The 25,939-nt window shown below is 43.0% G+C and overlaps 1 protein-coding gene across 1 annotated transcript in view; it reads right to left on the bottom strand.

The window, feature by feature from the left end:
- Positions 1-325: 325 nt before the first annotated feature.
- The window catches only part of LOC122935689 (hyaluronan and proteoglycan link protein 1-like), a 98,147-nt gene continuing 72,533 nt past the window's right edge, over positions 326-25,939 (bottom strand). Inside the window, exons 4-5 of the mRNA XM_044291522.1 lie at positions 10,125-10,427; positions 326-765 (exon numbers count right to left, since the gene is read on the bottom strand). Of these exons, the coding sequence (XP_044147457.1) occupies positions 482-765; positions 10,125-10,427 (587 nt within the window). The 3' untranslated portion in view covers positions 326-481. The remainder of the gene's footprint in view (positions 766-10,124; positions 10,428-25,939) is intronic.

Raw genomic sequence — 25,939 nt, 5'->3', positions numbered from 1 at the left:
AATACTAAAACAACCACGTTCCAAAGCAAATACAGTTTAAATAGTATGCTATCTATCTATTTTGCGAAACAAGCACCTGTTGATATACTATATCTCTTCCTAGTAGTGCATTTTAAAAAAATCCAGAAATTAAAATAAAAAATAAAATATAGAAATTAAAAAGATGTGCTTTATACATTTCTATTCGGAATAATTTTACATTCCACATTTGAGATTTGTCAAGCTATGGCATGCCCATATTAATTGTGTTTAAATTACAATTCAGTCCTAGTTAAAACTCTTTTACATATTTTAACAGATAACTGGAAAAAAAACACAACTAAGCAACTGATATGGATTTATGACAATAGTTTTTCTTACAGTAAGTAAAAAGGTTTATCACAGTTTTTATAGCTTGCAGGAGTTCATTTTTTTAAATAAATCTTTTTTCACATGTTCTTAACATTTGTAATACTGTTTCGTGTTTTAGGGTGCTATAGTTCTATGCTTTATAACAGTAAACACCATAGAGCTTGTGCTTCTTGTCTGGGTAACCTACAAAGCGGACAGCTGCCTCATTGGGACTGCATCGTCGTCTCGGCTTTGAGATTGGGTAACGGACGCTGGCATCCGCCAACCATCCTCCATCACAGCGATCATAACCCAGGAGTTTCCATGCTGCATACATCTGGCCTACTTTAGCAATCTGAGCTCCATCATTGATACAGGCCTGGACTGCTTCATCGTATGTAAGCTTTGTTGGGTGTATTAGGTAATAGAAGCGACCTATTGAAAAAAGTGGAGATAAAAAATTACAAATGCAGCTGAATCCAACACATGTTAATGATATAAACATATTCAATACATTAGATGTATAAAGGAAACCTTCCTCACTACTGCTCTGTACATAGATCAGTACTATATAACCTTTTTTCATATTTTTTTCCTTCAAACCTTAAAGGGGTATTCCAGGATTTTTATAGTCATGGCCAATCAATATGCACCCTGCACCCCTGCTGTTTCTGAGTAACCTCAGTGGTGGAAGCCAGAACCTCACAGTTCAGTCCATTGTTCAGTGGACAACGCTTGTAACTGCAACACTTCTACAGATCTCTTCAATAGGAACAATGGTGCAGCTCCATCCACTACACAATGGACAGAGCACCGACTTCTAGCACTGCCTTATAAGAAGCCTGTATGACTTTTTTTTATAGCTTCTGAACACCTGTTTTTATTTAAATATTTCAGTACTGTGCCCCGTCACATGTAAAATAGTGCATGTCTCCTTCACTGGAAAGTAAGTATAAAACCATCATCTGCATGTCCTTAGTGGATTCAGATTGCCAACCTAAACAATTTGAAAGTGTTATAATTATACATCAGCCAAGTGATTTGGCAAATTTAGTTTCTGCAAATATTGGTTATAGGCCTTGCATAAATAGTGAACTAGGGATAAAAAAGAAAGCTCCTATTTTTGGAAAGATGGAACAGCCATAGATATATGTGGTTATTACTGTATGTGTGTATCTGTGTGAAGGTATGTAATCCGTCTACCAGTACACCGCTGAAATCTCAGCAGTGTATGGATTCCACCGTACAGGGGTTGCAATGAGTGCTGTACTAGCAGAAACATTCATCACTGCTCCTGTCTATGCCCACTTCCCTCAGCTGAAACATGGCATAATATAGTGGTGCAGGAGATCCTGTATCAATGTGTAATGCAGAGTTTTTAGCAGAGCACAGCAGACACACACAGGAGCTCTGCATAACATATTCCTGTTCCTGCCTGTGCCCGTTCTACTAAAAGCTCTGCATAGCACATTAGCACAGGCGACCTGCCCCAATGTGCTATGCCAGGCTTCAGCTTATGGGAATGGGCATAGGTAGGAGCAGTGATGTGTGCTCCTGGCAGTACAGTGCTCACTGCAGCCTCTCTGCTTGCAGTACAGTGGAATCTATACACCCATACACAACTGATATGTCAGTGGTGTACTGGCATATGTATTCCAAAACGCTATAGACACCATGATCATTGGGTGCCTATTTAGTCAGTAAAAAGGTATATATATATATATATATATATATATATATATGTTACAATAAATAATTATAGGGCATTTAGAATAGATTTTTGTTCGGAAGGTTAGTTACACTAGAATATTCAATGTGGAGGTGCTGCTGAAAAATCAAACACTTATAGTAAGTTCCCCCAGTTTACAGCTGACCTCTGAAGTCTCAGCATGGACACTTTTTGATCAACTTATTGTTAAGAGTTCTTTTTAGACATTAAGATTTGTCCAAAGTGGACAACCCTTTTAAATGGGTTGTTCTGCAATAACAACATATAACTTGTCCACAGGATAGATGATAAGTGCTTGATCACTGGTGTTCCCTGGACCCTCGCAAGGTCCGAGATCCCGCTTTTGAATGGAGAAACAGTTGCACGTAAGCAGGGGCGTAGCGTGGGGGGGGCCAGGGGGGCCGTTGCCCCGGGCGCCAAATTGTAGGGGGCGCCAGGCAGAAGGCAGTAAAATGAGGGTGATGGAAGCCTATGGCTCCCATCCCCTCCGTTCCGCCTGGCCTCAAGCTTTAAAACGCAGTAGAGCGGCGCAGGAGTCCAGGAGATCGTGATTATATGACCGTGACCTCCTGCGCCGGGTCTCGCGAGATGACGCGATGACGCGGCGCAGGAGGCCACGGTGATGTGTTCCTGACTGCCTGCGCCGGGTCTCGCGAGATGACGCGATGACGCGGCGCAGGAGGCCACGGTGATGTGTTCCTGACTGCCTGCGCCGGGTCTCGCGAGATGACGCGATGACGCGGCGCAGGAGGCCACGGTGATGTGTTCCTGACCGCCTGCGCCGGGACGCCCAAGCAAAGACTGCAAGAGGTGATGAAGAGAGGTGAGTACTTTTTTTTTTATGTAAGTACTGGTCTAGGGGCCATACTGGGGGCACTATGGAGGTGGCCAGTATACAGTATTTAAAGAATGGGTACCGTTTTATATTATACAGAGGGGCCATGATACATTATACAGAAGGCCATTATATATTATAGTTATACAGAGGGGGCCATAATAAATAATAATTATACAAAGGAGCCATTATATATTATACAGAGGGGCCATTATAATAATACAGAGGGGCCATTATATATTATAATAATACAGAGGGGCCATTATATATTAGAATTATACAAGAGGGCCATAATATATAATAATTATACAGAGGGCCCATTATTAATAGCCTCTCTGTATAACTATAATATATAATGGCCCCTCTGTAATATTAGGATATATAATGGCCCCTCTGTATTATTATAATATATAATGGCCCCTCTGTATAATATATAATGGCTCCTTTGTATAATTATTATTTATTATGGCCCCTTCTGTATAACTATAATATATAATGGCCTCTCTGTATATTATATATAGTGACCCCTCTGTAATATTAGGATATATAATGGCCCCCTCTGTATTAATATTATATATATATAATGCCCCTCTGTATAATTATTATATAATGACCCCTCTGTAATATTAGGATATATAATGGACCCTCTGGATAATTATTATATATAATGGCCCCCTCTGTATTATTAGGATATATAATGGCCCATTATATATCCTAATATTACAGAGGGGTCATTATACAGAGTGGGGCATTATATATAATAATAATAACTAATATTAATAAAACTCTGCAGAGATGTGACGTGGCTGAAAGAAGGTGTCATGGCGGTCTTATCTCTGAATGAAGATGCTGAGGAAAGTCTACATCACAGGAGACGTCACTGGATGGATGAGGTATGTGGTGCTGTATTATACTGTATATTTTTTAGTGATGTATGTAATGTCCAAACACATATTTGTTATACGGTAGGGTTGGGGGGGGGGGGGGGTGGATTGAGAATTTGGCGCATCCCTGCTGCATCCTGGCCCCAGACTTCAGGTCACACTGTGCGTGTTCTGAATTCTGGGGCCTTATACCCATCTACTACATCATCTGTACTTAGAGCGTTGTCACCATGTTATCTGTGGTGTTACATAGGACTGCTACATTAGCTGTAAAAGGGGCGTGTCCACAGGTTGGGAGGGGGGGCGCAATACATGGCTCGCCCCGGGTGCTGGCAACCCACGCTACGCCACTGCACGTAAGGCCTGCTGTTCCATTCAATGTCCATGGTACTGATGGAGATAGCGGAGTACAGTGCTCAACTATCCCTATCACTTCCATGGTCTTTAAATGGGGGACATACTATATTGGGGAAATACTGTAGGACATCCATTCTAAGGAACATGAAGGTTCCAGCAGTGAGATTTCTAGTAATCAGACACTCATGACCTACAGTGCATTTGGAAAGTCTTCAGACACTTTTCCACAGTTTGTTATGTTGCCACTCTGCAATAAATCTCAGACTGGTGGAATGCTGCAGTGATGGTTGACCTTCTCCCATCTGCACACAGTATATTTGGAGCTCAGTGAGAGTGACTATTTGGTTCTAGGTCAACTCTCTCATACAAAGCCTTCTTTATTGATTACTTAATTTGGTGGGGTGGCCAGCTCTAGGAAGTATCCTGGTTGTTCCAAACTTCTTCCATTTAAGGCCTCATGCACACAAACGTATTTTCTTTCCTTGTCCGTTCCAATTTTTTTGCGGACCGTATGTGGAACCATTCATTTCAATGGGTCCGCAAAAAAAAAATGGGAGGTACTTTGTGTGCATTCCATTTCCTTATGTCCGTATTTCCATTCCGCAAAATACATACAGTCGTGTGCTTAAGGCCTAAGAAGACATTTTGTCTACCCTTTTCCAGATATATGCCTCCATGCAATCCTGTCTCCAAGCTCTACAGGCAGTTCCTTTCTCCTCATGGCTTGGTTTTTGCTTTCATATGGGTTGTCAGCTGTGAGACCTTATATAGACAGGGGTGTGTCTTTCAAAATCATTTCCAATCAACTGCATTTACCAGAGGTGGTCTCCAATCAAGGTGTAGAAACATCTCAAAGATGATCAAGAGAAATGAGAGGCCCCCAGAGCAAAATTTTAAGTGTCATAGCAAAGGGTCTGAATACTTATGTCCAAGTAAAATTTTATTTTTTACCTTTTTAATAAATTTGTAAAAAATTTCTAAAATTCTGTTTTCACCTACTCATTATGGGGTATTGAGTGCAGATTGATGGGAGAAAATGTGAATATAGTGAAAAGGGTCTGAAAACTTCCTGAATGCATTGTATCCTTTGGATTCACAATAAACTTATGACAAAGTGGATAGCTGTAAACTGGGAGAAATCTGGCAAAAAGTGCTCAACTTACCAGTAGTGCCCCCACAGGGGAAATTAAGCATTATATTGTGTCTGGGTGATACATTGTGATTGCAGGACAACCCCTTTAATAACTTATAGCATTGATATTTGCAGTACTTTGATGCATATACAGGTCATTTCCAAAGTTCTTGACTATATAGGGTATGCTACAGATATGCAATGCTTGCCTAGTGTCATACGTCTATTACTCTGCGGAACTAATGTTCAACAGTACATCACTGACACACATGTACTGTACAAAGCTGGCACCTCTTCTGTGCAAAAGTTTTGCAGAGAACTGCCAAGATGATATCCCTTATCTTTTGCACTTCCTTAAGTTTTATGGGAAACATAGTACAATAATCTGTTTAAGTTATTTCATGGGAAGCAACAGGGGTTCATAGTAAATGAATAACTATATAAACTAGGTATTACCTTTTTTTATTTGTCCTTTTAACCTATGAGAAATCCCCTGTGCTTTAAACCCTTTCATGACTATCGAGTGTTTTGGGCCTCCATGACCAGAGCAAAATTGTAACTTTTGAAATATTTAACCATTTTTGTGGGATACAAGGAGATTTCATATTATGTCGAATTGGAGTGGGTGTTCATTAATTTTGTAGGTTTTAGTCAGGGACAAATAAAAATAGAAAAATATTTTCTTATTTTTCATGCTCAATTGTTCAACAAGCAATATTTACCCCTAAAAATGGATTATCTAAAGCTATTTTCACATCTGCGTTTTTGCTGGATCCGTCATGGATCAGCAAAAATGCTTCCGTCATGATAATACAACACAGTCTGCATGAATGGATCCGGTTGTATTATCTCTAAAATGGACATGACGGATCCGTCTCTAAAACCACTGTATGTCAATGGGGGACGGATAAAAAAAAAATTTTGTGTCAGAGAAAATGGATCCATCACCATTGACTTACATTATGAGTCTTGACGGATCCATCTTGCTCCGCATCTCCAGACGCACTTAGAAACGATGCTTGCAGCGCTTTTGTGTGCGTCATGGGAACGCAAAGAAACGGAATGGAATGCATTCTGGAGCACTCCGTTCCCTTCAGAGTTCAGTTTTGTCCCTATTGTCCCCCCCCCCCCCCCCGCTATTGAGACCCTATGACAAATCTACATAGCGGAAAGGGAAAACGCAGGTGTAAAAGTAGCCTAATTCTACCATGAATAGAGATGTCAAATATGTTTACATTGTGTAACTTATGACTATAGGGCCAAAAACTAAAACTCTATTTTAGCTTTACTTGGCTCTTTTTTTTTTACTTTTTATATTTTTTTAACAGTTTTTTTACATTTTCCAAAATGTTTTAATGATTATATCTATTTATTTATTTAACTACCATTTGTTACAGCAATAACTGTCCATCTGAAGCAGGAACCCCAATCCTCCATAGGAAGGAGACCCTTAAATACTTTGTATGGCAGATATGCAAACTATCTCTCTGCAAGCTACAGAATGCAGTATTTTCGTTATGCGCTCTGGAAGGGGTTAAGCATTGAGGGTCTATGTCCACATTGGAGATAAAGTATGCCTGGAATTAAACCAGTCACATGGATCTGCGCACAGAGGTGCTCTAAAAGGAGAAGGGTATAGAAACTGCTACAGAACAGAGGATTTCAGGGAAATTTATGGAAAAAAAAAATTTATATGGAAATCAAGCATTCTACAAGTGTTATGATTTTTGTAACCAAGCTATGATTTTTGGACTTTTGCTTGTTTGGTTTCCAGGCTCATGTATGACCTTATTAAAGTCACCATATCTCCTGCCGCCTTGTCACCAACTTGATAAAATACGGTAGATTGTATTGTTAATGTCCCCAAAGTGTCTGTAAGCTTCTCTTGTAAAGCAGTACACACATTTAATGGTAGTTAAGTATACAGATATTTTATCTTTCATAATTATTTTCGAACCTTTTCCTAATCTCAGGGAACATAAGTCTGAAGAGGAATGTGAAGAAAATAGTCTCCATGGAAACCAACACTTAAATTCCCATTAGCATCTTCTGGTGCCAGAAATCTGTGTTCTCAGTCAAACACTCCCAGAAATAGAAGCATCTTATCAATTAATTGCGGTATCATATATTTTGTGATAGGCTATACGCTATTAAATGGAATGAATAATAGCAAATAGGTTCTTAGGAATCCACATTTCTATCTGATCATCAAAGAAATAAGGAACTGCATGGAACGCTAATTGCCGGATCATTCAGCGAGGTTGTCGAAATTTTGTTAATTATTTTGCTATCGTGTGAAGCTGTTACATGATTGAAGCAGGATAATTGCAACAAAATATCAGAGGCCTAGTAAATGTAAAGTCTAGTGCAGAATACTGCAAACAAAACGACAACATTTGAATCTGTTTGAAGTAAAAAAAAAAAAAAATTCTGCATGGCAAGGAAGGGGTTAAAGGAATAAAACAAGCTGCATTTACCAGATCAAAGCACTGCTGCTTCGATCTTCCCGATGTTGCAGTCATAACATCAGCTTCTTGGCTGCAACGATGATGTGACCATATGCTGCACATGGCCACTGTAGCTAATCACAGGCCTCACTGGTATATGGAATGAGACCGCTGAGGTCAGCGATTGGCTGCAGAAGTCACATGTGGTATACAGGCACATCACTGCTGCCGCCAGCCCAGCAGGGAGGACAGGACTGGTGGTGATGGAAAGGAGGAGGTTTGAGTCAGTAAGTACAGACATAGCCAGCAATATTTTGACGCCAGCTGCACCAGGAGGGTCTCTTTAACACAATTTGCTGAATTACTCTAATGTGTTTTTGTTGTGTTAATGCGTTAATCCAGTAAAAAGAACAGTGGCTACATCTGTATAATTTGTTTTGTTATTTTAATTACCTACCATACAGATTTTTATTTTTTACTTGGACACCCCCCTTTAATGGGTTTCTGTCATTAGAATTTTCACTACTAAACTGGCTGACTATGCTATTCTTGTGATTATCCATGCCCCCGTTACTGCAGAATTCTTACTTTTAGAATATGCAAATTAGCCTCTAAGAGCAGGAAGGGCGGCGTTGCTCCTGCTCCTAGAGGCTCCGTTCTCTCACCTCATCACAGGCCCTCCAAGTCTTGATTGACAGGGCCAGGCAGCGTTCGCATCCTCCTGCCGCCCCTGTGCGCTTAGGAAATCTTGCGCCGTCCAGTATTCGGCGCAGTCGCGGTGAGGGAAGGACGCTTGCTTGTAATGCCTTTAGGAGCAGGAGCAATCCCCCCCCCCCCGATCCTAGAGGCTAATTTGCATATTATAAAAGTAAGAATTCTGCAGTTACGGGGCATGGATAATCACAAGAGTAGCATAGTTAGGTGCAGCTGACATTAGCACATCGCTAATGTCAGCCAGTTTAATAGTGAAAATTCTAACAGAAACCCTTTAAAACAGTAAAATATCTAATATAGTGAAGAATATGCATAACTGACCTCAAGGGGCAGTCTAGACATTAATTCTGGTGGTAGAAAGCCCAATTTAATACATTTGATTTTTATCCATGAACAGAGTCAGATTACAGGAAGACCAACTGGGTCTGTACTACACAGGGCTTGAATGTGCCTACACCAACCCCTGCTTAAAAATCATTCAAACAACATTATAAATCAAAACAGACTCATAAAATCCTGCATTCATTTCACTTAAATCACTAGCCACAGCTTGATGGTGAGAACTGGACTGGATCCATCACAATAGCACCAACAGCTACCCAGAAAGGCACCAACTGGGTCGTATTAGTTTGCTCTGATTGAGTGTAAGAGATCAGTGATAAAATATTGTAATGTATATGAGAAATAAGATATAAGAACACCTAAAAAGAAAGATATCCCTCACAAAATGCTTTGCCCATAAACCTCCAGGTGATTAACATATTTCCATCATGGGGTAAAATATTATCAGACATAGGCCTCATGCACACGACCGTGCTGTTTTTTGTGGACCACAAATTGGGGATCAGCAAAAAAACGGAAGCCGTCCGTTTGCCTTCCGCAATTTGCGAAACGTAACGGGCAGCCCATTGTAGACATGCCTATTCTTGTCCGCAAAATGGATAAGAATAGGACATGCTATATTTTTTGGGCGGGGGCTCAGAACGGAGCAACGGATGTGGACAGCACACGGAGTGCTGTCCGCATCTTTTGCGACACCATTGAAGTGAATGGGTCCGCATCCGAGCCTCAAAAACTGCTGCTCGGATGCAGACCCGAAAAATGGTTGTGTGCATGAGGCCGTGGGCATATTGTTTTATTGTACTTTAGTGTAATTCTCAGTAAACAAGCCTCTTTTGTTACAACAATGTTTGCATATATGAAAAACAAAGAGTTACAAAGTAGGATTCCACAAAAAACTGGCCCAAACAATTACCAAAAATTTCTCATAATTTGGACATTGGAGTGAGACATATGTATACAACAGTTAGTTAACACTATCACACTCTGAAGCCAAATAACCTGGAGAGATTAGGCAATAAAGGAAATCAGCTGAAAGAAATTCTAATTCTGCGTATAGGGATTGTAGATGGGATGTCGTTGCACAATCCAACACATAGCCCATTACATTTACTGGAAAAACTCCCTATTTAATATCTGGGAACTACAGGTCTCCACAGTCTAGGTAAAGTGGCTTCAAAGAGTTTATATAAATGGCTGGTTTTGATCAGTGAATCCAGTTGATGAGACCACAACTGATCAAAATATTTGACATAGTATCAAGATGTGAGAAGTTTTGTAAAATAATAGTAACACTTTTAAAGCATTGTCCAGAATTGAACTATTATAGAATTTTCGTGTTTTCATGTTTTATTACCTTTGAAGTTTGATGTGAAACAAAAGACATCATATCTGCCTTTGTCTTTGTCCCTATAGCCATAGTTTCGAACTCCAGGAACAGTGTGTTTGCCTCCACAGGGTTCTCTAGGATTGGTAATTGGGTATTGTACTGATCCATCAGTTAGCCACCCTGCATTGCACCAATCAAGTCCTGACCTCCATGCATCATATAGTTGATCAAAAGAGGCAATTATAGAATCCTGGTCTTGACAGGCTTTTTGCGCTTCATGGAAATTGAAATTGTACCGACCCAAACGTGGAAAATATGGATATAGAACACCTGAAATACAAACAAGAAAGTGTATTAGATGATATAAAAAATTTAAAGCAAGCCCATAATTACCAGCATATATGGGAAAGATTATATTTCCAGTGGATCATTTTTATGCTTCCAGGTTTTCCACTGGTTAGTCAATCTTATTTTATACTAAGAGATTATGTACACAGTAGAGTCCATTTCATAGAACCTGTATGGCAGTTCATGGATGCTATAGGCCAGTGATGGCTAACCTTGGCACTCCAGCTGTGGTGAAACTACGACTCCCAGCATGCTCCATTTATTTCTACAGAGTTCTGAGAGCAGCCAAGCAAGGGGGGCATCTTGGGAGTTGTAGTTTTACCACAGCTGGAGTGCCAAGGTTAGCCATCACTGCTATAGGCCTTAGTGTAGAGTCAGACATGTGCAATAACGTAGACGGGGGTATCTGCAAATGTTTTATTATGTATTAAGTTATGTTTAGGCTGTGTATTCCAGTAAAAGAGGTATAGTTGGCAGGAACAGGGTTAACCATACTGATCCTACTCTCTTGGTAGTAGTGGGCTGGTTCTACTTCCTGCCAGGAGGGAGAGTTCGAGTTTAGATAGTGAGGAGATAGGAAGCACATGCTAGAGCTCTTACTCCAACGGATTTGGAGACAGGGACTTGGAGTTCTCCTGTGAGACGGTTACTCCATGGAGATTCCAGAATCCAGAAGTCAGGTTTCCCAAAAGCTACAGCAGAAAAAGACAACAGAGGGACCAGCAAAACTACTGCTTTACAAACCCTGCTGCCTATGAGGGAAAACAGGTCAGATACCCATCAACCTGAATAACGACCAGGCCATACTATCTTCAAGCTTGTACTGTGTTACACAGTGGACATCTATATCCACAAGTGTCTGCAAGTGTAATTAACTTGCCACATAACCAGCTCCCATACCTGCTCATCTGGTGCCAGGAACTGCACTGTATACCTAATACTGCTGGATGTGCCATAAGTTATCTTCTGCACTAAGTAAAGAGATACTTTTGTACTTTTACTTCTGGCCTGATTCCTTGAACCACCTTTCCACTTCACCGATCCCCAGGGAACAACGGCCTGAAGCAGTACACTGTGATACAACACCTCATCAGGGCCACTCCTACTCCCACCCTCTGCACTGGCACCTCAGGGGCTCACTGCACATAGTCTGTCAGAGATTGTATGTGCTGCATTAGCATTCAGTAAAGCTGGGAAGACTCCATCAGAGAACCCGAAATAGATAATTTCTCAAGGACATATGTCAATTCAGGTAACACTATCTTCTTCATGGCAGCAATCCTACCCATGAGTGGTGAGGGCTGAGTGTTCCACTTATTGAGCAAACATCCAATTTCTCCATTTCAGGCAAATCCTGCATATATGACAAATTATAATATTTCGTTAAAGAGGCCCCAATGTATCTTAAGGTAGATGTTTGCCAAAGATAAGTATAATTAACTTTGTAGAGATCTCATTGAGGTTGCTCAAGATGTTGTGGAAGGGCTTCCATCTTAGTTGTCTTAAATTTATAGCCTGACAATATAGCCTGCAGCAGAACATGTAGGTTGCAAAGGGAAGTATGCTGTGACAACATCAATGAAACATTGTCTGCAAATGATGACAATTTATACTCCCTATTCATCACAGAACCCCATGGATATTATCACCAAGGTGGATACAACAAATAATAAAGGAGTGAAAGGGCATCCCTGCCAGGTGCCGTTCACGTGAGGTCTGGGGGTGGCATTAGCTGATGGCAGATTTCTGGTGCACAGAGTTTGCAAATTTCTACCTCCGATGGAGCATGCCACAAGTTTTTTTCTGTTGGATTTCTAATCTTAAATAAAATCTTAATTTGTCTGGTTAAATAATGGCAATTCAGAATGTCAGCATACCCATAAAATCACATCACGCACGGGACAGGAAATGCATTCGGATTATAATATAACACAGAAACTATTATATCTCTCAGATGAGTGCACTGAAATGTCACACACAACATGAAAAAGGTCATCATTTAGAAAGGAGGGCCAAAGCTTCAATATTACATAAAACCTCTGGCCATTTTTATGGTTTGAAAGGTCAGCAATTAATGTCCTCCAGTGACAGATTTACAATATTGACACTTGTGGACTCAACCCCTTAATAAAAAGAAGCTGTTATGCCAATATACTGTACACATCACTGACAGGTGTGGGTTGCCACACATTTTCCCAACAGTGGCCACTACAGGAGATATTTAGCATTGCATAGTGTCCACTCAAATCGGCCACAGGAAGGAGTCTATTTTAGCAGCGCTCCACTCTGGATTATACTGTATATGAATATGCTGTATAAAAGTGGTTTTCCATGGACGGTGGGTTCGTGATGATACCATAGAAGCATGTCATATATTTGTCCCTAACTAGGGATCCCCACTGCACATTATAGTCTAGGTGTCTGTGAAAACCCCAGACACAACACGGATGCCATCCATGTTTGGTCTGTAATTTTCATGGATCATTGGTAGGAGAAATATTAGGCGTATTTCTACGGCAGATTGTGGCACAAATGTCCTTTGCGCTACAATCTGTGACTTTTCCCCACTTATAGTCCACTAAAAAAAGTGGGTGTGATGTGGGTGGGAACTGGGAAGTGGAGGAGTCTGCCCACCTCATTTACCACTTTCTACTTCTGTTTTAGGTGTAGAAAATGGTCTAAATGTAAGACTGCTCGGAAGCTGCCATACATTTAAAAGCGGCGGTGGATCCACCAAAGTTATGTAGAGACCTACGCCTCTATATTACTCCAATGGATCCACCGCCAGCTATAGGGGTTATTAAGAATGATGTCTAAAACACTGGTCTTAATAAATGACCCCCTGAGTGCCCTGCTCTTCACCCTCATAGGCCACTAGCTTCTGAGTTAAAGTGGGTTTAGATGTTACAATTATTGGGCAGATTACCTAGAATAAACGTTTTTGCGAATGCTCGTCCCCGACAATCTGCCAGTCTAAGTACACTGCCAGTCACCCGATGAACCAGCAAAACACTCATTCATCGGGTGATCCTGTCATTTGTGCATCAGTGATCCTTGGTTCTCATACTGTGGATGAGATCACTGCATGTAAATACAGCACTTCACTTCCGCTGAGCGAGCAGCTGACTGTCGGGAAGGAACGCTGCTCATTGCAAGGTGTAAATGCATCTTTAGTGTACAAACAACAAAAGTTGTTGCAATGCAACTTTACATACATTATCATTAGTGTTGATCATGAATATTCGAATTGTGAATTTTTATCGCAGTGGTGCTCAGTATGTCTTTGCAATGTGGGAGGAAACTGGAGTAACCAGATACAACCCACACAAACCCGGGGAGAATATGCAAACTCCATACAGATGTTGTCCTTGGTTATATTCAAACCTAGGACCCCAGTAGCTGAAAATGCACCAGTGCTAACCACTGAGCCACCATGCTGACATCAATGCAATAACCTGTGGTGGGTGCAGGCATCTCAGGCAGGATGGAACAGGATTCATTTTAAATTATTTTTTACTTTATAGGAGGCATACATAGGGACAATATAGATTTTTTTTTTTATTATTACTGAGTCACAATAGGGGACATTTTAAATACTGGGGGCCATTAATAATAGTGGGCATTTAATAATGCGGACTCTATAAAGGGCTTTACTGGGGGCGCTATGGGTGTATTATTATTACTCAGAGCACAATAGAATAGAATTATTATTGCTGGAGGCACTATAATGACCATTAGTAATGCTGGGGGCACTATAGGGCCAATTTCAGTGGGGGTTTTTTCAGGGCCACTTTAAGTTCCCAATCTGCCCCTGCATGAAATAATAAAGGTTACATATCTAGCTGTCACAGTGGGCATGTTTCCATCCCTCTATAACACATACTCCCCCTATTACCCAGAGGGTTTTTACTTGGCATCTTTTGGACTCCAGTGTATTGTGACTGTGACTATGCACATGATACGGAGAAACAAATCTATTTAACTGCCATTAGTCGTATTGCATTAACTTAAAACATAATTGCTTAACTATGCTCAGAGAATTGTTTGATAGTGTCTACGCAGGGAGATTAAGCCAGATAAGCATGATACATTTATGAACTGGAGACACGCTTAGCTGCTAGAAAGACTGGCAATACAATGATAAACTGTGAACCAGAGAAATTAAAATGCTTTAATCAGAGCGAACATCAGCCTCGCTCTACCATTGCTATCATGGGAATGTTGCATTTTAAGAACTTTTAACCACGTATTAAATAAACCTTTTATCAATGTAACCAATTCTATTTATTTAATCATGGCCTATTGCAACTTTAAGATAATGGCCTTATCCCGTCCTCCTTATTATTTTCTAGTTAACTTCTGATAAATTACTACATCCAACAATTTGTTTCAACAGCCCTTCTCTTTCAACATAATTGACAAATTGTGAAAGAGACTATTGAGTCGTGTGATAAACAATCAGCAGTTTATACTAGTGTTGGGCGAGCATGCTTGGCCGGAGCTCGTCATCGGGTGCTATACAGCACCTGATGACATGTGTTCGGCTCAGTCTTAGGCCTCATGCACACGGCCGTGTTCCGCGGCCGAGAGTGGACCGTGGAAACCCGGCCGGGATTCCTCCTGACAGCATGAGCGCACGGCGTCATTGGTTGCTATGACGCCGTGCGCTTCATGTAGCCGCTGCTGTACAGTAATACACTATACTAGTGTATTACTGTACAGCAGTGGCTGAATGAAGCGCACGGCGTCATAGCAACCAATGACGCCGTGCGCTCATGCTGTCAGGAGGAATCCCGGCCGGGTTTCCACGGTCTGCTCACGGCCGTGGAACACGGCCATGTGCATGAGGCCTTAGTGAGGGAGAGACAGATAGTGTAGGGAGTGAAATAGTAATATTTTATTGAAAAAAAATTATTAGACCCAAAAGTCCTTTTAAAGACTATTGTTGTATCTGGCAGCAATATAATTATTAGTGCAACCTGCGCTAAATAGCTTGCAATTGTTTGGCCGCTACCGACAGCGACATTATCTGCGCTACATCTCCTGTGTAACATGTGCGCAACCTAAAAATATCTGTGACATCCAGTGTACTTTTTCCATACACTGTTTCTGCTGCGGACAGTTACATTACCTGCGCTACATCTCCTAACGTTTGCGTATCTGAAATATCAGTGACATTCAGTGTAATTTTTTTCACCGCTGGTGACAGCGACATTACCGCTATACCTCCTGTATTATCTGCGCTACATCTCCTGGGTAACATGTGCGCAGCCTAAATATCAGTGACATTAATTCAGTGTAATTTTTTATTAGCCGCTGGTGAAAGCGACATTACTTGCGCTATACCTCCTGTATAACGTTTGAGCGTCCTAAATATCAGTGACATTAATTCAGTGTAATTTTTTATTAGCTGCTGGTGACAGCGACATTACTTGAGCTATACCTCCTGTATAATGTTTGCGCATCCTAAAATTATCTGTGACATTCAGTGTTCTTTTTTCATAGACTCTGCGGACAGCGACATTATCTGTGCTACACCTCCAGTTTAACATGTGCGCATCCTAAAATTATCTGTGACATTCAGTGTTCTTTTTTCATAGACTCTGCGGACAGCGACATTATCTGTGCTACACCTCCAGTTTAACATGTGCACATCCTAAAAATATCTGTGACATTCTGTGTACTTTATTTGCGCATACACTTACAAAACCTTCGCTACTATACGTGTGACATACTTGCAAACATATATACTATTTAATATGTGCAAGGCGAGCAGTAAGGGACGGGGAAGTGACCATGCTGCTGATGGTGCACACAGAGGCCGTGGCCCTGGGCGCAGTGAAACTGTGCCAGCTGCCAGAGCACAAGAAACACACTCATCCACGATACCTAGCTTCATGTTCTAGTTTGCAGGGCGGCGCAGGACACCACTCTCGAAGTACAGCCAAGTGCGACCAGGTGGTCGGTTGGATTTCAGCAGATAATGCTTCCAGTCGGTTGAGCACCACACTGTCTTCCACAAAGTCTAGTCTCAGTAGCCAAAAGTCTGGTCAACAGAATCCTCACCCTGATACTCCTTCCACCCACCATGGAGAGTCTTGGCAAACAAGTGATCCCACACTCGGATATTCTGAGGAGCTCTTTTCATCGCCATTCCTTGATTTGGGCTTCCCGACAAGCCTGCTTGAAGAGGGACATGAGGAGATATTGAGTCCTGATTCCCAAACTCTTGAGCATCCACAGTCACAAGAAGATGACGATGGGGAATGGCAATTAGTGTTTCATGAGGTGGATGATGTTGATGAGACACAGTTGTCAATAACTGAGGATGTTGCTAGGTCAACAAGTCAGGAGGATAACCAGAGTGAGGAAGTGGAAGAGGAGGTGGTGGACAATGAAGTCACTGACCCAACCTGGGAAGGTGGCAAGCCGAGCGAGGACAGCAGTACAGAGGGGGAGGGATACGCAGCATCGCAACAGGCTGTAAGAGTGGGGTGGCAAAAGAGAGAAGGCGGGCCACACAAAAAAAGCCCTCAACTGTTCCCCGGAGCACGCTCTTGCAGTAATCTTCCTTGTCAAGGGGTAGGTGTGCCGCAGTCTGGAGCTTTTTTAAGGAAAGTGTGGACGATAAAAGAATTGTCATTTTCAACCTGTGCGTACAAAAATGAGCAGGGGCTTGAACACTAGCAACCTCACCACCACCAGCATGATCCTCCACATGGCATCAAAGCACCCAAATAAGTGGGCCGAATGCCTAGGTCCACAATCACTGTCCACAATCACTGTCTGCGGGTCACACCACTGCTTCCTCTTCCCTTGTGTTACGGGCTGGACAATCCCCTGTCCAAGACGCAGGGCCCGATGCCTCCCGCCATGCACCCGGACCTTTGCAAGCACCATCAGTTAGCACATCCACTTCTGTGTCCCAGCGCAGTGAACAGATGTCTATACTCCAGGCCTTTGAATGAAAACACAAATACCCAGCCACCCACAGGCCATAGCACTAAATGTGCACCTTTTCAAATTGCTGGCCCTGGAAATGTTGCCATTAAGGCTTGTGGACACTGAGGTTTTCCGCAGACTGATGGCGGTAGCCGTCCCGCGTTACTCTGTCCCCAGCTGCCAATATTTTTCACGTTGTGCAGTCCAAGCCTTACGCCAGCATGTGTCCCGTAACATCACTTATGCCCTGACCAATGCAGTTATTGGGAAGGTCCACTTAACGACTGACACATGAACAAGTGCTTTTGGGCCAGGGACGCTACATTTCCCTGACGGCACACTGGGTGCACATTGTGGAAGCCGGAAGTGAGTCGTACCCTGGGATGGCACAGGTGCTACCGACGCCAAGGATTGCAGGCCCTACTTCCATCAGGGTTTCCGATGCCACCTATGTTAGCGGATCCAACCCCCTTTCTCCTCCTCTGCCTCCTCCTCCACTTCCACCTCTGAATTATCATCTTGCAGAACCACTCAGACATCAGTCAGTAGCTGGAAGCAGTGTAGCACTGCAGTGGTGAAGCGGCAACAGTCCTTGCTCAAACTGATCTGCTTAGGTGACAAACAGCAAACCGCCGCAGAGCTGTGGCAGGGAATAAGGGACCAGACTGAGCTGTGGCTCTCACTACTCAACCTACAACCAGGCATGATTGTGTCTGATAATGGCCGTAACTTGGTGGTGGCTTTGGAGCTCGGCAAGCTCACACACATCCCATGCCTAGCCCAGGTGTTGAACCTTGTGGTTCAGCGGTTTCTCAAAATCTACCGCAATTTGCCTGAGTTACTGGTGAAGGTGCGCCGCGTGTTTGCCCATTTCCACAAGTCATCGACAGCTTCCGTCGGTCTGGCAGTGTTGCAGCAGCACTTGCACTTGACAGCTCACAAACTGTTGTGTGACGTGAGCACGCGCTGGAACTCCACGTTCCACATGTTGGCCAGGCTTTGTGAGCAGCAGAGGGCAGTAGTAGAATACTAGGTGCAACATGGTCGTCATCTTTCCAGTCAGATTCCGTTCTTCACAAGTGACGAGTGGGCATTGATGTCTGACCTCTGTGATGTTTTACGCAACTTTGAGGAATCAACACAGATGCGAGAGGCGATAATGCTATTATCAGCATAACCATCCCACTTATGTGTCTACTCAAACGCTCGCTGCTCACAATTAAGGTGAACGCTTTGCAGGTGGAAGAGGTGGAAATGGGGGAAGACAGTACACAAGGTGCTAGCCAGACTACCCTCAGTTCGTCTTCTCAGCGCAAATTGGATGATGAGGAGGAGCAGGAGATGGTTGCCTCCGCTACAGAGGGTAGTACCCATGGAAGTTTTATTCCATCTGTACAGCAAGGATGGGCAGAGGAGGAGGAAGAGGATGAGGAGATTGAGAGTCATCCTCCTGATGAGGACAACGAAGTCTTGTCTGTTGGGACTCTGGCACACATGGCTGACTTTATGTTAGGCTGCCTTTCCTGTGACCCTCGCGTTGTACGCATTTTGGCCAACACCAATTACTGGTTGTTCACCCTTCTTGACTCCCGCTACAAAGAGAACTTCTCATCTCTTATTCCTGTGGTGGAGAGGATGAGCAAAATGGTGCAATACCAGAAGGTCCTTGTGGAAAAATTGCTCCAAAATGTCCAGCTGACAATGCAGAGTATGTAGTTCCTTGGCCAACCGAGGAGGGGATATGAGAGGAACACACAGCAGTTCCATCAGAGGTAGGGAAAGACTCTCCAAGGCCTGGGACAGTTTAATGACACCCCGCCAGCACCCGCAACCTTATGCGCGGCCTAGTGTCACAAGGAGGAAAAATTTTTGGAAGATGGTGAAGGAGTACGTAGCAGACCGTGCCAGCATCCTCAGTGATCCCTCTGTGCCTTACTACTATTGGGTGTCCAAGCTGGACACATGGCACAAATTGGCGCTCTACACCTTGGAGGTGCTGGCCTGTCCCGCCACCAGCGTTTTGTCAGAACGTGTATTTAGTGCTGCTGGGGGCATAATAACTGATAAGCACATCCGCCTGTCACCTGAAAATGCTGACCGTTCGACTCTTATAAAATGAACAAGGCCTGGATTGCCCCTGACTTCTCTACTCAACTAGAGGAAAGCGGCCGAACATAAAGGCACTCTAAATGTGGCTTTTATGGTGTATTCAATACACTGTATTCCCACGCACCCCTTCCACCACAAAGGGTATATGGTTCAGTCTCCCTTTTCTCTTCCTCCTCCTCCATCATATCAACATGCTTATTAGGCTGCCCTCGCTCCTAATGTTTTAGAGGGTCAGCTCAGCAGCAGGTCCTCACCCATAATGTTTTTAGAGGGTCACCGGCAGGCCCTTGCCCATAATGTTTTTGAGGGTCACCAGCAGGTTCTCACCCATAATGTTTTAGAGGGTCACCAGTAGGCCCTTGTTCTTAATGTTTTAGAGAGTCACCAGCAGGGCCTTGCCCATAATGTTTTTGAGGGTCACCAGCAGGCCCTTGTTCATAATGTTTTTGAGGGTCACCAGCAGGCCCTCGGCCATAATGTTTTAGAGGGTCACCAGCAGGCCCTTGTTCATAATGTTTTTGAGGGTCACCAGCAGGCCCTCGCTCCTAAATTTTAAGATGGTCAAATCAGCTCAGGAGGAGACCCTCACCCCTAATGTTTTAGATGGTTAGCTCAGCAGCAGACCTTCACCCCCTAATGTATTAGATGGTCAGATTAGTAGCAGGCCCTCACCCCTAATGCTTTAGATGGTCAGATCAGCAGGCCCTTGCTCCAATAGTTTTTGAGGGTTACCAGTAGGCCATCAATCATAATTTTTCAAGGGTGTGTATGATGCCCTTCTTTATGTGTAATAAAGGGTGTATTGTAGTGCCGGTTCCTTGTAATTCTTGGCAGCCCTTTCACTAAGTGCATAAGCTTTATGAGTGTAGGAGTCACACTACCCGAACAATTGTACCAGAATGTGAATGAGGCCCTCCTTTATGTGATATACAGGTTGTATTGGAGTGCCTCTTCCTTGTAATTTTTGGCAGCACTTGCACTTTATATACAAGTAAATATACAGGAAAGAATGTTTCCTAACAATTTTTCCTCTAAAATCGATTTCATCTTTGGTTTTGTGCGTATTTCTGTCAGTCTGTAAAAGTGGCATACTACTCGGACAACACAGTTTCTCCCCATGCTGTTCCTGAACCATTTCAGTAGTGTTTCCATCAATTTCTGACCTTTTCCTGTGAACCAGACACCCTCCCCTCTTTAGAGCAGTGGGTGCCTGGTTTAATGCTCAGGTTCTCCCATTGACTTCCATTGTGTTCAGGTGCTCGGTAGAGCACCCAATCGTCCCGATGTGTTCTACTCGAGCACCTGAGCACTTTGGGGCTCGACCAACACTAGTCAGCACTATAAAACAATGCTGCCAATCAAATTGGACATATGGTACTTTAAAGGGCATCTGTCAGCAGATTTGTACCTATGAAACTGGCTGACCTGTTACATGTGTGCTTGGCAGCTGAAGGCATCTGTGTTGGTCCCATGTTAGCTTTTAGAAGCAATGGGACCTTGGATAAATTGGCAATCTAATGATTGCTAGAAATGAGAGTGACTTAAAAAAAAGTTTTTGAAATTATAAAAACAAAAATTCTAAAAGTTCAAATGAATAATAAAAAATAAATACACAATTAGAATTTTTTTTATAAGCATCACCATGTCCAAAAAGGCCCCATTAAAATATGATAGTTTTCACATACAGTGAATGGCATAACAGAAAAAAATTAAAAATGGTCAGTTCACCATATTTTGAGACTTTACCTCCCCAAAAAATTGAATAACAAGTTTTTAAAAAGTCACACACTTCTAAATGGTATCATCCCCCCAAAAAAATTTACCCTGACACAGTTCCATACACATAACTACAAAAAAGTTAAAGGGGTCCGAATATGGCAAAGAAAGAAATATTTTTTTTCAAGGTTTTTATTTGTATTTCAGTATAAAAATGCAAGAGAAACTATGCAAATGTGGTATCTCTGTAATCGTACTGACCCAAAGAATGAAAGTAACAGTTCAGTTTTACTGCATAGAGAACGCCGTAAAAACATAACTCATAAAACTGGCTGAATTGTGTTTTTTTTCCCCCAATTCAACCTCATTTGGCATTTTTTTTCCTGCTTGCCGCTACATCATATGCAATTGTGCCGTTAGAAAGTACAAGTCTGCCTATGGCTATGTCAACGGGAAAGTAAAAAAAGTTATGACTCTGGGAAGGCAAAGAGTGAAAAATAAGAACACAAAAACAGAAAATCGCAGGGTCCTCTAGGGGGCTAAACCCCTTGGCAACATTTAAGGTACATTTACAGTACTGTAGTTATAGCTTCTCCTTCACTAGTAGTCCTGGCCATTTACCATTTGTATGCTGCGGTCCATAGCAACCAAGCGGTTAAAAAAGAGGGAGAGCTCTGTCACTGTATCACCAACCACATTTGCAATCTGGGGATGTAAATGGGTCTCAGTGCCACCTAGAGGCCAAATTAAGGGCCCCAGGTCTACCATCCTTGTACTCTTAGACTCTGCCAGAGACCTAACGTCTTTTCAGAAATACCATTGGCTTTATACCTTTGCAGCCATATTTTCCATGACTCCTGTGCTATCTTTTTCCTCCAGAAGTCAATGGGAGCAGCTCAGTAGTGAGTTCCCTACACTACAATGTTGATGGGGCTGTGTAGCCCACTTCTAGAAATGGATTTACACCAAACAGCTGGTAGGGGAGGTGCAGGGAAGTCACCCCTGCCCGTCAGCTAGTGATGGCCTATCTTGAAGTAGGTCATCACTTACTAAAGGCTGGGTCTCAATAGAATCTAAGCAACTGTAATCTTGATATGTTACATTATTTCCCAAATATTTAAGACAATCCACATAATAAAACCCTCTTTTACCTTCAGGATACAGCTCAAGCATTTACTTGTGCATTTTCTTTAAACCTTTTGATTTATAAGGACAGCTGAGTCATAGGTATTAGGTGACAGTTTTAATATGGACCCTGTAAAAACCACTTGTCGCGTGTGAGCTAGCTGAACAAATAAATGTAACGTGTGACTGATGCTTTCTCCAAGCTGGGTGGCTGCTGATATTAAGTTGCACAAGATCACAACCTGGCCATGACTTATATTTTCAGAATGCAGTATATGATTATTTTAGACTTGCCATAGATTTAATGGAGATGTTCAGTCAGCTTTTGGAAAATAAAAAGTTATAGCGCTTGCTAAGATGGAAATGGCGCTGTCTGATGGGGGTGCACGTAAACAGTTATAGCAGTAATGAAAGTCGCAGTCAGGTAATGTACAGTATAGCATCTATTGCTTGTGCTTGTCCATATGCAGTAAGCTCACATGCAGGGCCGGCGCTACCATAAGGCAGACCAAGCGGCTGCCTTAGGGCGCGCCCTGCGCAGGGCGGAAAAATGAATGCCCTTCTTTTTTTTTTTTTTTATAACTTTATTGAATTTGTGCCGCAGCGCCGCCGCCTTGCGCCCGCCCCCAGCCTGCGTGTGTCGGCCGCTCAGAGTCACGGCAACACACCGGTCACATGTGCTCAGCCTGCCATGGGGGCCTGACTGGTAGTAAGCTGCGCCGCCGGCGGGTATGGCAGGGACTAATAGGCGAGGCTCGAGCTGACTGATTGTGTTGTGTCTGACTCACACAGACACACACAGCCGTCAGCCAGATTAGACCACCAGACGCACTGGCAGCCAGCAGCAGCAGGAGTCAGGCAGGTCAGGAGTGGACTCAGGACTTAAGGTAGGTCACTTGAAGTTTGAACTGTTCCGAATTGAATGTATTGTATATAATAATAATATGATCATTTAAAATTATTTCAAAATCATAAAATGAGGCCATAAGTGCTAGTCTAGTGCCAGAGCAGAGGCGCTCAGGCTTTTAGCACGGCATTCAATTATGTGTTTTAAAAAAGTAATTACAAAACAACAATCATTAATATTGGCCCCCCCCCCCCCCCCAATATTAATGATTGTTGTTTTGTAATTACTTTTTTTAAACACATCATTGAATGCCGTGCTAAAAGCCTGAGCGCCTCTGCTCTGGCGCTAGTTTGTGTGACCGTGACATGATGGAGGGAGGGGGTACAATGTAAATGTTGTACAGTACTCTGAGTATGTGACATGGGAATGGGGCCAGGCCGCCAGGAAGGGTCGGCTGGGGGGGGGGGGTTAAAATGTGACACAGTAAGGGGTAACGATGTGATCATGGATGGCGCCAGGGCTGTCCGGGCTGGGGAGGGATTAAGTGCAATGGGGGGTAGAAATGTGACACAATAGTCTATTGTGTCACATTTCTCCCCCCCCCCCCCCATGGCACATCATTCCCCCGCCTGGACGTCCCTGGCCCCATCCATGATCATATTATTACCCCCTATTGTCAATAGGCCGGGGCGGGGGGGCGGGGGGGGGGGGGAATGTGACACAATAGGGGGTGCTCATGGGATGGGGCCAGGTCCGGACGGGGGGGGGCGATGTGCCATGGGGGGGGGGGGGGCGCCAAAATGTAGCTTCGCTTTTGTTGGCAAAAATCCTTGCACCGGCCCTGCTCACATGAGAGGTTAGAGCATGGAGGACGGGAGTGGTTGCGGTGACAAAAATGGGAGTAGCCGTATTCACTGTGGCAGTCCCCACCCTGGCACTCACCGGGCCAAACAGTGATAGGAGGGGACACCCTTCTTCCCTCATGGGACACCATGGGCTTTTAGGGCGCTTCTGCTGGGGTGCCCTTGATGTTAGGTAGATGGATGCAAGGCAGAAGGGCAGAAAGACGGGCCAATGAATTATGGAGGCAATGACTAAGCCCATTTAGTTATAGTAAATAAAGTTTCTCTTTACTAAGTAGATGATGGAGGTTGTAGTACATATGCAAGCACCAGACACAGTTTGATTTATATAACAGGATTCTCTCAAAGGTTGTATATAGCAAGTGGCAATGATGGTAGTAGTCCTCCCTGAGTCTCTCTGTAGATACACGATGCAATCCTTAGAAATTAGCTATCCGTATAAATGCTTTCTGCAATGCATAGTCCATAGGGTGAAGAACGTAGATCGATTGGTCACATGAGGCAATCAACCTTCTGCACATGCAGTAAAGTCCAGCACAACCTGTCCAGTTGCTTTTTTTTTGGCCAGCTTTCAGTCTCAGGGATGAAGGTTCCCTGGAATAGTCCTGTTGTCAGTAGCTCACACATACACATTCACTCTTGGCCTGCTCAGCAAAGACTCAACCGGAGGGGGGGGGGGGGGCACACAGGTGACGCAGATGAGGGTAGAACAGGACGGAGGGGGACAGGCAGAGAACAGATGTAAGCATGGCAGGGCAGGCAGACTGTGTACTTGACAGCACACAGACAAGACAGACAGACTGGATACTAAACTGAAATACAGACAGAACTGAAATTTAAGGTCAGGAAAACACATGATAGGTATAAGGCTAGAGCCGAGTTAAGCTAAGACTACAGAGGTCATGGCATACACCCTTAAAGGGTTTGCCCAGGATTTTGATATTGATGGCCACAATCCGCTGTTTCACTGTAGCTAAGGTGCCAGAACTACATGGCAGGAGCAGTACTCAGTAACCAGTGGGGTTGCAGGGTGTCAGACCCCTGCTGATTGATACATATACATACAGTTACATGTACATTTCTGCCCATTTACTAAATTAGTACAGTAAAGTATTTAGGACTACACTGTACTAACAAAATTTATCAGGAAGCAATTCTAAGAAAAAAGCATTTTCTAGGCTTCTGTAAAGGCCGTTGCTAGGTTCCAATAACTTTTCTGCTACCATTATGAAGCTATGCACATAATACAGTAGAACATGATAGTTAACTGCAGAGAACAAGTAGCCGTAGAGGTTTGCAAACACTTTTAGCAGTCAGCCTGACACAGCAGTCCTTTAGACTTTCACTCAACAAAATATTCAGGTGTAAATGCAAATTAGCTAATACATAGGGGGGAATTTATTAAGCTTGTATGCCAGTTGTTAGATGTACAAAAGTCAGAAATTTTTCATAAGCAAGCAAACATTTTTTATTTTACTCTTATTATTCTATATTGCCACAACTATCTCTTTTCTTTTTATAAAATGGAGGGGCTTGCACAGCCTGACAATTTAACATTAGTTACTGCTGGCATACAAATCTCCAAAAATGCACCCAAACTTTTAAGAGGAGTGCGCCTCTTAATTGAGTGCATTTTACACCAATAGAATTTCCCTAATAATTTTTGGGATAAGGCCATAGGCACACATAATAGGTCCAATCCAATCTTGTGGACTTTGATCTTGGTTTGAAGATGGGAATGCAGTAGATTTTCCAGTAAATTCACTTTTTGCATCGCAAAGAATGAAATATGCAGCAAAAATCCACAGCATATGTCGGTGATTCTTGGGTTTTGAGATGTCATGTTATATGCAGGTTTAGCGTGGGAAAATGTCTGCAGTGTGTCAATGAGC

The sequence above is a fragment of the Bufo gargarizans genome, chromosome 1, assembly GCF_014858855.1.
Source record: "Bufo gargarizans isolate SCDJY-AF-19 chromosome 1, ASM1485885v1, whole genome shotgun sequence".
Classification (NCBI taxonomy): Eukaryota; Metazoa; Chordata; class Amphibia; order Anura; family Bufonidae; genus Bufo; species Bufo gargarizans.
The sequence above is the reverse complement of the archived record's forward strand: the minus strand, read 5'-3'. Positions and strand labels throughout refer to the sequence as shown.